Consider the following 16,823-nt stretch of genomic DNA (forward strand, 5'->3'; position numbering starts at 1 on the left):
GCTTCTTCCTTCCTCTTCTGGCAGAGTACTCAGAGGAGTAAGTGTATCAAAAGTACCCCCTCACCTTCCTTCCTTGTTTTTGGCATCTGAGGAAGCCTTTTGGACAAAATTTCCTACTTTCATCTGGCTTCCAGAGCAAACTGAGGCACTGCATTGACCAGACACAGTTGTAAACAGGGGAGAAAACAAGATAAACAGGATAGCAGCACTGGCTGTTTGGGGGAAAATGTTTACTCAGGGGCCAAAGATGGTTATATAGGGGAAAGGTGGTGTCCAGTCCCCACCTTATCTTCAGTACCTTGCCATGATGGCTCCTGAGCAGCTCAGCCTAGTGCACAGCAAAGGGATGAGATTAAACTGGACAAGACCAGCAAAGGCCAAACACTGCATGGTTGAAGCAAAAAAGGCTTCCCTGGGTGATGGGGAACAGGACAGAAACCAGGCAAGGGGAATCCCCCACACTGAACCCTTCCACATCAAGAAAACCCCCACTGACTTTGCTACCTAAGAGCCTATGCTATGACAACTGAGCTTTCTTGATGCCCCACTGCCAAAGGAACACCCAACTGTTCCTTGAACAGCACCTATTTCTTGGATTTTACAAAAAAAAATTATAAACAATTGGAACTGGTTCTCATGGATCCTACTGCATTTTTTTCTTCTTTTTTTGCTAATGAGGTGAGAGAAGGTAAGTTGTAAGACAACATAGCTGCAGCTGTAGGGTGAGTAGAAAACATAGTTAAATAAAGGATAAACTCCTTTTTGCAGTATGCACTATTTTTTCCTCTCAATAAACTCCCACAGCAGTCCAGTCACTACATCTCAGCTGTCAAGATGTTTTGTTTTATAAGGAAATGTTACAAGAGCAGACCAGTGATCCCAGCCAAGAAACCTTTCTTTTACAAACCTATTTATAGGAGCAATCCTGACAGCAAGTGTTGCACAATTTGGAAGGCTATCTTACAGCTCCTGTGTTGTTTTTTTCTATTACTTAAGCCTGATGTCCCTATTTTTAACTTTGGGAAAAACTTGTAACAATTACAAATGGCAGTGATTTATTCCTTGAAGCCCTGCAAGGTGTTTGGTTCCCCAACATTTCTGTAAGTTATTTTCATTTAGGCTCTAGGACAGCTGAACAAAGTTTGCCACACACTGGGAATTTTATTCTTCTAAAGGCAAAAAGGCACTGAAGCAAGGTGAGCTGTGCCTGTGTGACTGTCCTTTCCCTTCAGGCTCTGCTAGTCCCATACCATCTGTAAAACAACTACTTAAGAGACAAAAATGAAGCAACAAGTAAGTGTCATACAGTTGACTCAAACAGTGTAGCAGGGACCTCCCCACTTTAGCCACTCAGTGAAAAGCCACAATGGGCAGTTAAAAAGGTTTGTAACAGCCATTCTAATTCTCCTGGTCTTCAGAAACACAAAGATGTGAGGTACAGCACTAAATACAAACATAAAGACTTTATTGAATGCTGCTCAGTTCCCCAAAGACCTTTCATTACAAAATTTTTCCACACAACTGCAATTTAAGAGATTGGAATGGTACTCTGATAAAAGATGTGAAAAAATACTTGATCAAGTAAACAGACAAGACTTCTATAGTCAACTTTCCACCTTTACAAAACAGACTGCATTTTCTTTAAAGAAAACAAGGAATAATTTCTCAACATTCTTCCCTCCTTACTGAAAAAAAAATTAGTAATGCCAATTTTGGTCTCATTCTTCAGTCCATGAGATGCTAAAACTAGCGCAGAAACATCCAAGATGAGTCTCTCTTGGAGACTGCACCACTCCAGAGGGTCCTTGGGCTGATGAGGAGCATCATTGATGGGCTCTCCAGAGGAAGCTCCATCCTCAGCTGTAGCAGGAGGAAATCCCTAACTAGCCCAGGACCCAAGAGGCAGCAGGAATAGGGCAGAGGCACTGGCCACCCCAACCTGTTGCAGCTCATTCTCTCCCTACCTTGCCTCCTTTCTAATGTGAGCATTGTATAAATCTAAATCTGAATCCAATCAGGAATTCAAGGACAGCTCTGGATCCAAGTTGCTTTTGGTGCTGTAAGGGGCATATACTGAATATCTCAAGTTACTGGTAACGTACCTTGGTTTTATTTGAGAAAATACAGCACAACTAGAAGCCTTTTCTATCACCTTAACCAAAGTATGCAGCAATGTGAAAAGCACATATAAAACAAGGAAAAATGTGTACGTAGCAAACTATACCACCTATGTGCAACACAATCAAAAATTCAAGTCATAATTCTCACCACTCCCATAATTATTTCACTCGTTAAGGATGATAATTCAGTTCTATGAAACATTGGAAGTGACAGTATATCAATAATTAGACAAATTTACAATAGGTTGTGGTAATGACATCACTTAACTGCTGTATTTAAATTCAAATCTTTACATTTGCCAGAGATAAAAATTGGCTGTTTCTATTATACTGATGAGGTTTCTTTTACAAATCCTTATATATTTCAAAAGGGTACAAAAAAAGAATGTCTGCTGAGTAGAGGTGGTCATTTCTTTTATTTGGCACTTGTATTGTGTGCATTGAGCACGTTGTGAGTGCTGTTCTGCTTTTCTGCCATCACCTTCTTAAGCTTTAACTCCTCCAGCCTTCTCCACAACTCTTCACGTTCCAATTCTTTCTTTTTCTCTCTGAAGAAAAGAGTGAAAAATCAATTTCAGATGTGCTTTTAGCACAATCTGGAGACACAGTACCTTAACTGTGACTTGCATCTTCTAATTCCACTTTAAAGTTTTTCTCCAAAGCTATTTTTAGAGGCAATTACACTTTCCTCAGTTAAAAAGAGCATAACAAATTTGTAATGTGAGTGCTGAAACTGTACCTTTGCTCCAGCAAATGCAGGCCATCGCTTTAGGGTGCCTTTGCACAGCTGGCTGCTGTTTTAAGGAGGTTTTTTAATCACATGCACACAAATTAAAGGACTGAGAATCTTTGTGAGGGAAGAACACAGCTACCACAGGGAGGCTTGGCAGTGGTCTCAGCTGGCCAAGGGTCACCTGTGCCCTGCCTCCCTGACTCCAGCAATGCTGCTGAGTAGGGTGAGCACTGGTTCTGCTGAGCTGTGAAGCGTTCTCCAGCTGCATGCCCTTCAGACACCTGGGGCAGCACAGCCAGCAGCAGCTGAGACCCATTTTCCACCCAGGAGGGAGCACATCCCCTGCCCAGGCAGGAGGAGAGCTGGGGCCCTCCTGTCCCCTCCCTGGGCTTGGCTCTCCCATGGCACAGCCTCACTCACGGGACACCCAGCATCAAACAGCTCCACTACAGAGCCCCACAACAGCAAAGCAGCTGCCAAAATTACAGCTTGGACTTGTTCATCAATGGAAACTTGGAAAAAGGCTCAGTACCTTTGCCTTTCTGCTTTGTATGAGCTTGTGAGTTCATCAAAGAGCTTGCCATTCATTTCCATCAGGGTTTTCAGCACGTTGTACACCAGTGCCACGATGGTTCTGGAACAGAAGGAGCACAGCCATAAGATTTAATAAGTGACAAAATTAACTTCAGAAAACAAGCATTTGATTCCTTTTTTGGATTAGAAACTTCTTATTTAAGATACTACTGTAAGGTCAGGGAGTTTCTGAAACAAAATCCTCTCCTTTTTATTAATTTACAGAGGAAATTGTAGTATATTTGAAATGGCTATTTAATCTTAAATTCCTGACTTCTGTAATTGCACAAGATACAATTATTCATGCTATGGCTGTACTTTAAAGCTATTCAATTATGTGAACCTTTAATAAACCAAGTCTTAACAACAATTCTGTAATATTTGAGCAATGAAATATGAGAGTCTAGAAAAATCAAACTTCTGGCTCGTAGCTTCAGGAAGGCAGCAGACAAACCACAGGCTTAGTGTGGTTTAGCACAGCAAAGCTCTCCTAGCAGTATTTCTGGGCAGCAGGAGTCTTGCTAGAGAACCAGAATCAAGAACATCAGATAATGGATTTGGGTACCTCACTTTCCTTAAGAAACTCAGCAGCATGAGCACCACTGGCCGTGTGTTACCTGGCTGCCTGTATTCCTGCACTACCCTTCTTTTTGTGAAAGTATTCATATTTCAGTAAACCATCTTAAATGTTGTGTTATCTCCTTTAAACCCACTCATATTTATACAAAGAATTTTAAAAACAGTAAAATTAAACATTAAAATGCCTGTCATTAAGCTTAATCGCTAAGCAAAAAGTAGGTATACTGTCTTCTCCCTCACCAGCAGTTCCCCACTGACTGCAAAGCTGCAGCCCTGTGATTTTGGAAAAGGAGTCAAAGAAACCCCTAAGGAAATAACCTAAGAACCAGGTTTGCCTTTTCAGTGCACTCTGTCTATCATGGCACCAGGAAATCTCCCAGCTGTTCATGACAGCCTTGTGTTCATTCCATTCAAAATGCACAGTATCCTTTGCCTGTTTATACTCTTCTTTTTTGAATTTTGGGTTTTTTTGTACCCTGGCTTTCATGTGGTTTGAGGGCAAAAGCTTATTTAAGGTTTTGGTTTTCTGAGAGGAAAAGTTGGATTTTGAACAAGAAATTGAGTCCATATCAGACAACCAGATGGATAAAAGCATGTTTTGCTGCCCTCCAAAACAGATTAGAATCAAAGGATTAGACTTTTTTCCCCAAACTTCCTTGTCTTCAAGTAGGCAATTATCCTGTGTCTTTTGCTTCCTTCATCAAGGGCAACTTCTGCCTGCAGATAGGGAAAAAGGGGCATCCTCCAAATTTGCTGAGGTCCCAAATACAGTGATAGCCTAGGGACTATTCCCCAAAGTTTATTTCCAGTCTCAGCTGCTATGTTTGCAGCTAGACACAGCATCGAGATAAACCCAGAATAATTGCAAAGCCTCCAAGGGCTTAAAGCAGGACATCTGTTTTACTGCAGGGCTGTGGGAGGGTCCTGCTCAGCCTGGCTTTTGCCTGTACAAACTTATATTCTGCATACTAACTTGCAGCCTAATTCAGGGTGCTGGCACCAGCAGCCTTTGCTTTTCAGTATTTCAATACCATTACTGCTTTTTTCAAACACAGGAATACCAATATTTAACTTGTTGCACCAATATTTAACTTTATAAAGTGAAGTAGTCATTCATTTCTCAGTCCTACCATCTTTTATAAAGGTTGCTATTCTCTGATAGGATCTTTTCCTCTTCTTATCTCACTGGTAAGCAATAAACACTTATGAAGACACAGCTGTATTCATCAAGGACAACAAAGCATAAACAGAAGCAACCCTTGGAAACTGTTTTGGTCTAAGTAGCATTAATTTGCATTTTGAATAACACAAAGAACCAGACGTGATTACAATATAAAGACCATCCAATTTCCTCACACTTTTTCAATAAATTCCAGGTCTCCCTCGTAACAGTGCAGAACAGTGAAAGAACAACACTGCTGCAAGTGACACTCCATTTAACACCCAGAATGTCATGGGTTTCATCTGATTTAAGTAAAAATGAAGTCACATTTACAAGCTCCCAATCCAAACCTGGAACAGTGAACAATTTATTTATGGTGCTACAGATAAAGTGAAATGTTACATACGGATTCCAGTGTTCTTTGGAGATCTTGTACAAACTGCCAAACATAATTGGTAGAATTTTATCAATGTTCTCCTCAATCAGGCTAAGAATATATTCATTATTCCAGAAGTACAAAGCTCTTTCTGCAACCTGAAACACAAAGTTAAGGGTTCATAACAACCATAAAATAAGTTACCACAAAATTTGTTTGGGTTTTTTTATACTTATTTTATTTACCTGAAAATGTGAACTTGACACACTCTTGGATATTTGCTTAAATAAAGGCTCTTCTATTTTTTTGAATTGTGTTGGTTCTATAACATCTAAGATTTCTTCAATTTCACCTAAAAACATTACCTGTTTGTTTAGAAAGGAAAAAAAGATGAGAATGTTTCATATCACCACTGTAAACAGAAGCAAACAAAATACAGCTCACACATTATGAATCCTGCAAAGAACACTGCCTGTCATTACAAGGCATTTAGACATTCACAGAGGTTCTGCAGCCTGAAAGAAATCAATCATCACCCTCAGCTAACAGGTTGCAGCTCTCCTTTTGTGTAGATACTGAATACTTCGTCAAACTGCTTCTGCAGAAAATGGGGTTTTACAGTTACAAAAGAAAAAAATTGGGGCATCTTGTTTTAAGAATGGTTGCAGAGATTATCAGAGATCACCAAAGTAGCTTTTGAAGTGATAGTAGTTAATTCCCATATAAAATGTGTAGCTGGCACAGAAAAATATATCACCACTTGCAGAAAAAGAGACAACAGCGTTAAGGGACCCACTTTTAAAGAGTTGTTGGGGATGGAATCTGGTGAGATAAATCAAACTCCTGGTTTTTAAGCTCATTTTAACTACACAAGAAACCAGACTGCATCACATGACAAAGGTGAGTGCCTCAAGAAGCTTCAAGAACTGCAAGTTTTCTGCAAAATCTCTTGAAGAGCACAGCAGAGAGGTTTGTGAATCTGCCCCACAAGACTTTACATCACAGCAGACACCAGAAATGAGACAGAAAACCAACCTCTTTCTGACTGCACGTTTTTGGCCAAAATTTGAGCAGTCCTCTGATTACCTGTATGAAAAATACAAACAAGTTAAAGCAGGACAAGTTTCTACTACATACTTGATAAGAAAAAAAAATACAAGTTTGTTTTTCCTTGTCCAGAGGTTCAATGAAAACCGAATAAACATTCATTTAAATGTTTGTCTTGTTTAGGTTATCAGAATAACTCAGCCCCCTATTGCTTTGTGTGCCTGTGATTATCCATTCACACTCTGCCCCATCCCAGTACTCACATTAACTGACAGGATGCTGATCACATCAAAGCATGACAAAGTGAAGTTAAACTCCCTGTACCTAAATCTCACAGAATATTTTTTGTCTTCTACTCATCCATACTTTGGGAAGCACCTGCCTTGGCACCAAAGGTTTGAAGCCTGATAATAATAATATATAATAATATATAAATGCTGACAGGGCTCTACAGAGAAGCCATGGCCTCCAACTCTTCCTTTTCTCAGCTACAATTTGACATGTTAGACTGGAAACTAAAGTAAGAAAGATGTGAACTTACAGAGAAAATGTATTTTATTATCTACATTTGGTATCTAATACCATTTGATATCGACTACCTTACACAAGACTGGAAAAACAAAACTTCTGGGAAAATTAATTGGAAAGTACAGCCCCCAAGACAAATGGAGGGAATACAGCAAAGAAAGGCTGGAGGTATTTTTCCTAGATATAAACATCTCACATAGCATCTAAACTACAAAATGAATTCTGGATTTAAAAAAGGGAGAAAAAAAAAAGCTGCAACTAAGCTCCAGAAGCAGAAACATTCTCAGAGCCTTATAAACTTTCATTCTGAAGAAAGGACCTCTACTTTTTATGATACAACAGCACCTAGCTGATCATATCCAAAGGGAAATCTTACTCAATTATTTAAATACCTTCCATATTTGCTTTTTGTCTTGTGATTTTTTTCCTTTAGCTTTCCAGATGGATGCTTTATTAACAACTGCATGTATTAACAAAAGTGGCTTTCCAGAGACACAAGTTAATAAGACTAATGTGCGCTTCGCAGTACAAATTACTGCAAGAATTTTTAAATATATTTTGCTAGAGAAGAGACCCATATTCTCAACTTGATAAAGAAATAACATTCTGAGTATGACAGTGCACAACTCAACAAGATACCTATTCCTTGCTCCTCCTTGGAGTATCAGTTTCTGGCTTGACTGTGCCTTTATATTAAAAAGCTAATATCTGCAGATTTATGTACATGGATTTCTGCTTTTACTACACAAGATCAATACTCTTCCCTGAGCTACAGGATTCTCATGAAGTGGGTTACCACTGTAGGCACCTGCTGGAAAACTTAACTCATGTAACAAGGACTGCACTTTTAGTCTGATTTCTTCCATGCAAAGGCCATTGCATTCAGCAGGGTTAGGTAACAAACTCCTCTTGTCAGCTCTGCAAACATCAGGACTGACCTGAGGCAGACTACCATAGCTACAAGAGCTCGGGTTGAATGTCCTCCAAATTGACCCTGAGTGACAATTTCTGCCAGAAAAATAACAGTAAGGTATGTGTGAAGACAGCCTTCTGATGGAGTTCTTAAAATATTACTTGACCTAAAGCCAAGAAAAATTTCCAATGCTATCTCATCAGTTGACCCAAATTTCAACATTTACTTTTCAAGCATTTCAAAAAGTTTCTTAAAAGCTTCACTTATCTTATTAACTTTAATTCCTTTATAAAACAACTTTTACTATAGGCCCAGAGTAACAACCAAGGCAGTGACTCTGCAGTGAGTTCTTGTGTCTTCTCCAGCTTGAGTTCACCTTTAACTTGATTAAGAAGCAACCACAAGTGTAGAGACCAGAGTCCAGATGAGCCTCAGAATGCACTGGGGCACTGCTCTAAAGCCCTGCCTACTCCACAGCAGTTTAGGCTTGGATCCTGCACCAACACTCCTGTAAATTTGTGTCAGGAAGTTCCGACCTTGTCACGTTGTCACTCCATTCAATCTTGCAGGTTTTTATGTAACACTACACATTTTCTGCTCACATGTCAGCTTTAACTGTCAAAATGCCTGGGTTGTTTCCTCACTTGGCTTAAGGAATACAGGTTACACAATTCCTTTCTCCTCACCCTGTCCCACAAAAATAAGTTTATTGACCAGTGTGGCTGGGAACTCTGCAGCACAGGGGGAAAAATGCTTCCAAGCACACAAGGCAAATCCATAGGCACCCTCCATCAGCTACAGAATAACTGGTCAGCTGAAATGGCTGTGCAGAAAACAAGCTTCCACTGAAAGGGCATCCAGTGAAGATCAATGTTATTTCCCCAAAACGGTTTATCTTTTTTTTTTTTTTAATAGAAGAAAATTTAGGTCTTGCATAAGCTCTTCATTTTTCCATCACAAAATGAGTAAAGTATTTAAATATCAATGTAGCCCTAATGGAGATACTCCTGATTGCCTAAATAAAACCAGTTTCTTTTATAGCTGGCCTGACATCACTCTGTGTCCTCACGAGCTGCTGCACTGCCCTGAGCCTCTGTTCTTCATGGGCCCTGCCAAAGCCTGTGCATAAACCCTTTTTAGCTGAGCTGTCAATATGCATCACGGGAGACTCAGTCTGGCAAAAGGCACAGATGCCTGAAGCACCTGAGTTCTGACTGCCAAGAGGCACCCCAGGAACTGGAGAGGCAGAACAAAAACACCATCATTGGAATTTCAGGGTTCTTTCTGTCCAAATGAAATGTTGTTATTCTTTTCAACTTTTATTTCTGTTTTTTTTTTTTATTCCCCAAAATATTTTAATTTCATGCAGTGGCTAAGGACAAGTAATCAGTACCAAAACCATTGAAATTTTAGTTTTTATGACAATACAGTCATGACATGCTTTCTTATTTGGGGTAGGTTGCTTGATACCAGGAGTTCAAACTTTTAGTTAAACCTGTGTTCTATCTTGGCCACAGGTTAAGAGATAAGTGCCCTTTCAAACTCAGAATTTTCTTAACTATTCTAGATTTCATTTCCCCTCCCCCCGAAAAAATCCTACCTCTCTATCTTTAATCAGGATAACACAAAACTGCTGCACAATTCAACAGGTTACACTAAAATATTTAATTGAAATTAAAAATAGAAAGACATCCAACTGAAAAACACTTACAGGCTCTGTTAAAGTTGTATCTTTTTCCAGGAACTGTACAACACAATAGGCAAGCTGGAATGCAAGTCATATGGTTATTGAGTTTAAGCAGACACTGTTTGGACATTGTAGCACTACTAAATATCACATCTTCTAATGGAAGCACTTCAGATCATGGGGGGAAACCCAACCCAAGACACCCCTACACAGCCATTTCATATTAGTCCAAACTAAACAAAACAGCAATTAAAGCAGCAAGATATACAGGCCTGCTCTATCTTAAAAAAAACTTCCTGCATACCAAAAATCATCTTTTCAACCTAGAAAGTTATTTTTAAGCTTGGCAGATATTTCCCTAACTCAGATCCCATATCCAGACAGATTTTTCTTAACGTTAACTGTATTAACATTACAAAGCTTACACTTTCAAACATCTATATTGGGGTAAAAAAGGCCATACACTTCCAGTAAAATCCAAATTGTAACAAAGGTTTGACTGAGCACACATTGCTCAGGTGAAACCTACAGCACACAACATCCAGTGGCAAGATTACAAGTGAAAGAATCTGAACATATTCCAAGGCCACAAGAGATGAGGCAGCTGTTGCCAGCTGAGCATCCTGTCCCAGTGCAGCAAGGGCCAATTGTGCCTGTGGGAAGGTGGAAGGAGTGGGGAAGCAAATGTGACTGAGTGACCAGCACTGCTCTCCCAGCCTCTCCTGGTTTCTGTGCAGGGCCTGCTCAGGCCAGGGATATTTCATGTTACATAATTACTTAGAGTTTAGTTACTGAGGAGCACATAGTTGAGATAAGTGAACAACCATCCCATGCAGAAACCATACAATAATGCTATTACTGAACTAGTTACAATCTTTCTTATATTCCATTAAGATTGATTTTAATAAGTCACTGTATTTCACAATATAAAGACAAAAATTATGTAATATGCATTACATTTTAATACTCAGGATGCTTGAATTTAAGCATCACCTTTCTTTTTTTAATCTTTTATGCCAAAACAGATAATTAAAATGATGTAATTGCAACAGGTCTTACTTATTTCTTTTGCCCTTAGGCTACTAATGCATTTGTATAGATTCAAAAAATAATAAATGTCACACATTAATCTCACAAATCCCACTAGATGTGAATATTCAGTACAGTAATGCTTTACAGTTCAAAGACACAAAGACTCAAGCTTAGTTCATCTTTAAGGCTTTAATTTTTAAGGGTAGGCTATACTTTACTCACCAACAAAGCAACCTGGCCACTTGGGATTGCAAAGCAGATTTAGCACTGGCTTAGACCTTTGGGATAAAATGAAACACGCAGTGCTGTGTGTGCACCTGGCACCAGTGTTTTATGAAGGGACAGAGGAGTGGCCTGGTCAGCAGGACAAATGTGACTTTCAGGTACAGCTGAATTAACAGGGCCCTTTCAGTAGCCATGAACTGGATTAAATGTATCCCAGGAAAAAAGGGGCAGGTTGCTGTACTGATCTGTCAGGGAGAACACCTCTGGGAGGTGACTGAGCCCTTTCATTTCAGGGAGCAGAAGGACAATAAACCACAATGGCAAGTGATGTGCTTAATTTAAAACTTTATATGAGAATTAGGAATAAAGTGAGCTCTTCACTTGATCCTGTTTGTAGGCTATACAGTCACAATGATTTCACTTTAATTAGAAACTCATTTTCTTGTATCTTCAGTCTGTATGGAGCTGTATTAGTATGTTTTAATTAGCCACAGCAGCATTACTTCCAAGTTTTCATCAACCATATTCAATACTTGTAGTGCCATATGTCTGGAAAACATAGAGATTATTCCTCAAATAAAATGCTGAATGTCTGTGGCAAGTATAAGAATGAAAGTCAGCTGAAGAACTGCAGCATTCTGACAGCGTGTCATGGATCTACATAATTCCTGTCTGATCCAGAGAGCTACTGTGCATTTCTGCCATTTATAAATGGCAACAACATTCTCCCTCCCACCCCATCACTGGTGTAGCTTTAGAAAGAAAAAACCACTTCTGAAATAAATACCTGGCCATACCCGAGGTTCCTTTACACGCAGCATTTCAGTTAGATAAAGGAAATGACAATAGCACAAGGCCCTGGGATTAAATGAAGCTTAAAGTGTGACAAGACTACAAGCAAAAAAAGCTTCCAACTTCAGTTGGTAAAGTCTTTGACTCATTGGTACATTCTTTCACTTGTAATATATGCCAAGTATTATCTCAAAATTAACAGATATAAAATCTGGAAGATTTTATTTAAAGTGACTGAATTTTCAAATATTTTGGAATATTGATATTCTAACACATAGTGCTTTAAATTTCATTAGTTTCAAATGTAAATACAAAAACCCCACCATTCTTAAAAATAGGCAAAAGCTTACCTGTGCATGAAACAAAGCTAATCCCTTTGCAGTATGCATGGGAATCAGAACTTTCATAAGGAACTGTTTGTGTTCTGCTTTCAGTGGCAGTGCAAAACCATTGATAATACTGAAAACATGAATAAGCAGGATTTATTTTTATTAAAAAAATATTTTGTTTCCTAGCAAGTCAAGAATTTCTCTAAGTTCAACTGAAATTCAATTTCTGATTCAGTTTTTAAACCTGATTATTTTGAAGCCATAAAATGCATGTGCATGTGCACAACCTTTAAAATGCTGATTATAATGAGAGTTTAGATTCTTGGTAAGGAATACCAGAGAACCACACTAGAAGCTAAATAATACCTGTGAGATGAGCTGAAGTATTTTTATCATGACCTCCATTAAATAAAATTACCTACAGGAAGTCCTGCTGTCTAATTGTAAAGCTTAGACAGATGTATCAGGAAGCTGATCCATTTCACTCACCATCACTAGCAACTTGCAGAGAAACAAGATTATACAATTTTAACAGTGCAGTTTAAACATTTGTTTTGAGATAGCTGAACAACTTTTCCCTTCAAAAACAAAGTTTTAAAGTTGTCTCATTGATTCAGTCCTCTTATATTTAAGAGTGGATGAGCTATAGAAAAGAAAAAAGTCCTTCAGGAAAAGGTTAGTTTCTTTTGCCCCTTACATTTTAGGCAAAATCTGAGAAAATAATGGGATCCCTATCACTTGATTTTCCATAAAAATTTGCTCCACAATAGCTTCACCATATTTGTCTTTTTAGTCAGACCAGTAATACAATTTTCTGCTGTGAAATGTGTGACAGTTTTGGAAAGGCAGTAAAAGAACCAGAGAAAAACTTCAAAGTTAAACTGAAGTTAGTGAAATAACATCCAAAAAGAAAAAAAAAAAGTAACTAAAATACCCTAGCACTTACAAGGCTTTCCTGAATAGAACTGAAGGAAAACAAAAAACAAGCCTGCTGAAGATTAATTTCATCCAACACAAGGGCAAAAGTCAACACTCATTTTCTGAATCAAAGAACAAGTCATCTATCAGGCAGAAGATAACCAAGAGTAGATAGGTCTGACAAACAAGGACCCTTGAGAAACATTTTTTGCCTGTCATCTTTAAAAGTTGCACTGAAAAAAGAATAATTTATTCTGTGTCCTAATCTGATATTCATGTGGCAACCCAGACAGTATTAGATTATCAGTGACTGCACTTCATCACTCGTTACTATAATAATTCTCTTCCCTCCTCCATTCCCAAAGCAGAAAAGCTGAAGCAAACATTCACAATAATGTTTAATATTTTTTCTGTGTGAGATCAAACTTACCTTCCTAATATCTCAAGAAGTTCAGCAACACCATTGAAGTGCTCTGTTTCATATATAAACCTGTTACCAAAAAAGACAACCGTCAAAAATTGCCACAGAGAACCAGAGATTCCAAATAAACAACCTTTACTAAGCTTCAAATATTTGAAAGCAAGATCAAAGACCAAACACAGGTCTTTTATTTCAAGAATAAATCACTGCAGACCCAGAATGTGAAGGCAAGATAAAATCTTCCTCAACCTAGTCACACACACAGAGCATACCTGAGGAAAATGTTGTTTATCTGTTTCCTGATGAATGCTCTTAAACCGAGGAATTTTCCATAAATTCTATGAAGAACTGTCTTTAGGAAATCACGTTCTCGTGGGTCTTCACTGTCAAAGAGCTCCAACAACTTTAAAAATTAAATTGAAATGTATTATTTTTTAAAGACTTAAGGTTTTGTATTGCTACTACCTGATTTGAATTTTATCTTGAATTTACAAGTTTACATTAGGAATAAAATAGGATCAGTTTAACTGTACATTTTGTTTTGATGTCAATAGTAGGTTTTCAAAATTACATTTTTAATAAAGTTGATTTTTTCTAATAAACTTATCAACTTCATTCCTTTCCTGTATACAACAGACACCGAAGTCATTCCAGTAACTATTATACTATCAAAATAAAAATGCAATTGCAAACATGAAATTATCAGACTGTAGATAAGTGGTTTACATTTGCTATTTAAGAAATCAGAATGAATCAAATCCATATCCTATATTTACAATTTTGTAATTAAAATCCTTTACTGCTTATCTCAAAAGTTGTGTCTTGATGGCCAAGCAAAAGCATTCCTATACAAGAATTTCTACAATTAAGCAGGGAGTCAGAATAAGAACAAGATATGTAATTACTAACCAATTCCCTACTAATGCTGCAAGAAAATTTTCCACGTACTTTTTTCTTGTAGAAAGTCTCCCAAAGATACAGAAAACACCATGCTCACTCAAAGACATAAAAAATAGTCCAATCACATTACAGACCATAATTTTTGGTGTTTTTTTTTCTTTTAACCCTGCATGGCCAAGCAACAGCATATTCAGAAATGTGAGCTTGCCTTGAGCAAGTCAGTAACAGCTCGGGCAGTCAGCAGAGTCTCCTGCTCAGGTCTGAGCTTAGGTATGTCTACCAAGCACCACAAGGGACTGGAAACAGCTGTTCAGGAACTTGGTTCAGGCTCATTTCAATTTTATATTTAGCAGGAATTTCTCAGGGTCACTACTCCACGTTTTTTCCCATATATAGCTAGCTGTTGGTTGCATTGTCTCTATCTTGTACTCTAGAGAAAGATCAAGTGAAATGTCAGGAACAAACTCTGCAATGCTGCTCTCAAGGACCATAGGTCAATTTGTAAAGTGGATACCCACAGCCAATGGCTCACCAGCAGCCTCAGGCTTAAATTTTGTGTGTAAGTTGAATTAAACTGAGAAGAAGGAAACACTTATAAACAAGAACAGTAGAACCAATTAAGTGGAAATTAATGCAGTCACTGAAGTTAGGGAGGGAAAGCACCCATCCTGTGGTTTTACTTTTCACTGCTGTATTGTGATGGCCTGACATTCCTCACTCTTCAGATACTGAGCAAACAAGTATTTTGACAAACAAAATCTGGCAAACAAATATTTCAACACAGTGAAAAAATCCCCACTGAATTCACCTTGAACCAAAAATTGCTATTGCATTCTACACCGTAATTCCCTGAGAAGTTATGTTTAATATGAAATCTCACTTCATTTTCTTGCTCATAGTTGCTTTGCATGGTAAAGCATGACTTTCCTAAGTAATTTCTTACTAGACTTTCCTTCAGTGGTTAATACACAGTAGTAAAGAGTATTACACTATCTAGGCACAAGTAAGAAGGTGTTGAAACACATTTCATGTACAATAAGTACATTAAGTTTTACAAGAAAATAAGTTTGCTGTAAGTTTTCCCATGGTAAAACCATTAAAAAACAAACATAGAAGGACTACAAAAATATAATTACCACATTGTTGATTCGGCTGGAATTAGGTTACAAATCATGAAAAACAGAACTTTATAAATTCCAAATATCTTTCATTGCAAAGCACTGAGGTTAATATCTGAAAACAAAGTGTTCCTGAAGTTACTAATTACATATAGCCTCTGTGGTATGATGTGCTGTTTATTTAGTGTTTGGCAGAAACCACTGCTGCAACAACAGAAATTTACCCTGTGTCAACAGGAAAGCTTTAAGTCCATCTGATAAGATGAGCTCAAGAGGTGATCCTTAAATCCCACTTTCAATTTTAACACTCTCCTCTTACCTGCTGTACAAATCTCTGGTCAATGTATCGCTTTGCAATGCTGGGCTGAAAATCTGGGCTCTCCAAAAACCTCAGGAAAAACTCATACACCAACTACAAACATAGAAATGAAAATTCTGAAGTTAGGAAGCACACCATAACACGGATCTCAGCCTTGTCACCACCACCAAAGTCAGTGGGACTATTCACACACACAAAAATCACAAGAGGAATCAAAGCCTAACACATCACTGCTTAACCACGGCTCCTACTGGAATTTACTGAAAGAGTAACATTAAGTACACAGAACCCTTCAATTCCCAGAAAAGTCAAAGCTTAATAAATAATCTACTGAAAATACCAATAGTGTACAAAAAATGAGTTCTAAATGTTAAGTTCCTTCCATGTTAAGAATTTACTATGCAGAAATAGGTTACCAAACACTGAGCAGCACTGAGAGTTAAATTAAGTGCTCTAACATTACATAAGTCCTTATAGAGATGAAGAAAAATCTACTGAGTGCTCCTGAAATGAAGTTTTGACCACAAACTCTAAAAATGAAAAGTTGTATTAAAACAGCTGAATGAATTCAAGAAACTGAAAGAATTTGGATTAAAATTAGGCTTCTATAGCCTGGAAACTCCTTTGTAGCATATTATTTCTATTTAGTTCAAGCTCCTATTTGCTACAATCCCACAATGTCCAGAGATAAAATTCCTGATAAGAGATAGAGCTACCAAAAGCCTGGGCTAGCAGAGAGTGGCATGAAGAGGCCAGAGCACAAGTCCCATATTTTGGGGTTCATCAGAAGTCCAAGACAAAACTCTGCACTTGCATAAAAATGGCAGGTTAATAAAGTACACAGAAGGCATCTCTTCACTAAGACAGAACTGGGAGGAAAGATGCCTTATGTTTAGATTACATTCAGAACTGTTCATGTTCTCAATGCCTATTTCATAACTCCATATAATTAAACAACTGATTAGTAATAACACTACAATGCAATTTAGGTACATAATGCCATCACTGACTGGGCTTCTAAATAAAACCCATGCAGAGCTCTGCTCATACT

General features: G+C 38.0%; 1 protein-coding gene across 2 annotated transcripts in view; it reads right to left on the reverse strand.

Moving 5' to 3' along the window:
* Window positions 1-1,448: 1,448 nt before the first annotated feature.
* The window catches only part of PPP2R5A (protein phosphatase 2 regulatory subunit B'alpha), a 42,195-nt gene continuing 26,820 nt past the window's right edge, over window positions 1,449-16,823 (reverse strand). For both annotated transcript variants that reach the window (XM_077781890.1, XM_077781891.1), the window contains 10 exons: window positions 15,773-15,865; window positions 13,708-13,838; window positions 13,445-13,504; window positions 12,118-12,226; window positions 9,743-9,796; window positions 6,579-6,629; window positions 5,789-5,908; window positions 5,574-5,701; window positions 3,386-3,487; window positions 1,449-2,668 (listed from right to left, as the gene is read on the reverse strand). In XM_077781890.1, the coding sequence (XP_077638016.1) occupies window positions 2,536-2,668; window positions 3,386-3,487; window positions 5,574-5,701; window positions 5,789-5,908; window positions 6,579-6,629; window positions 9,743-9,796; window positions 12,118-12,226; window positions 13,445-13,504; window positions 13,708-13,838; window positions 15,773-15,865 (981 nt within the window). In that variant the 3' untranslated portion in view covers window positions 1,449-2,535. The remainder of the gene's footprint in view (window positions 2,669-3,385; window positions 3,488-5,573; window positions 5,702-5,788; window positions 5,909-6,578; window positions 6,630-9,742; window positions 9,797-12,117; window positions 12,227-13,444; window positions 13,505-13,707; window positions 13,839-15,772; window positions 15,866-16,823) is intronic.

This window comes from Lonchura striata, chromosome 3, assembly GCF_046129695.1.
Source record: "Lonchura striata isolate bLonStr1 chromosome 3, bLonStr1.mat, whole genome shotgun sequence".
Taxonomy (NCBI): domain Eukaryota; kingdom Metazoa; phylum Chordata; class Aves; order Passeriformes; family Estrildidae; genus Lonchura; species Lonchura striata.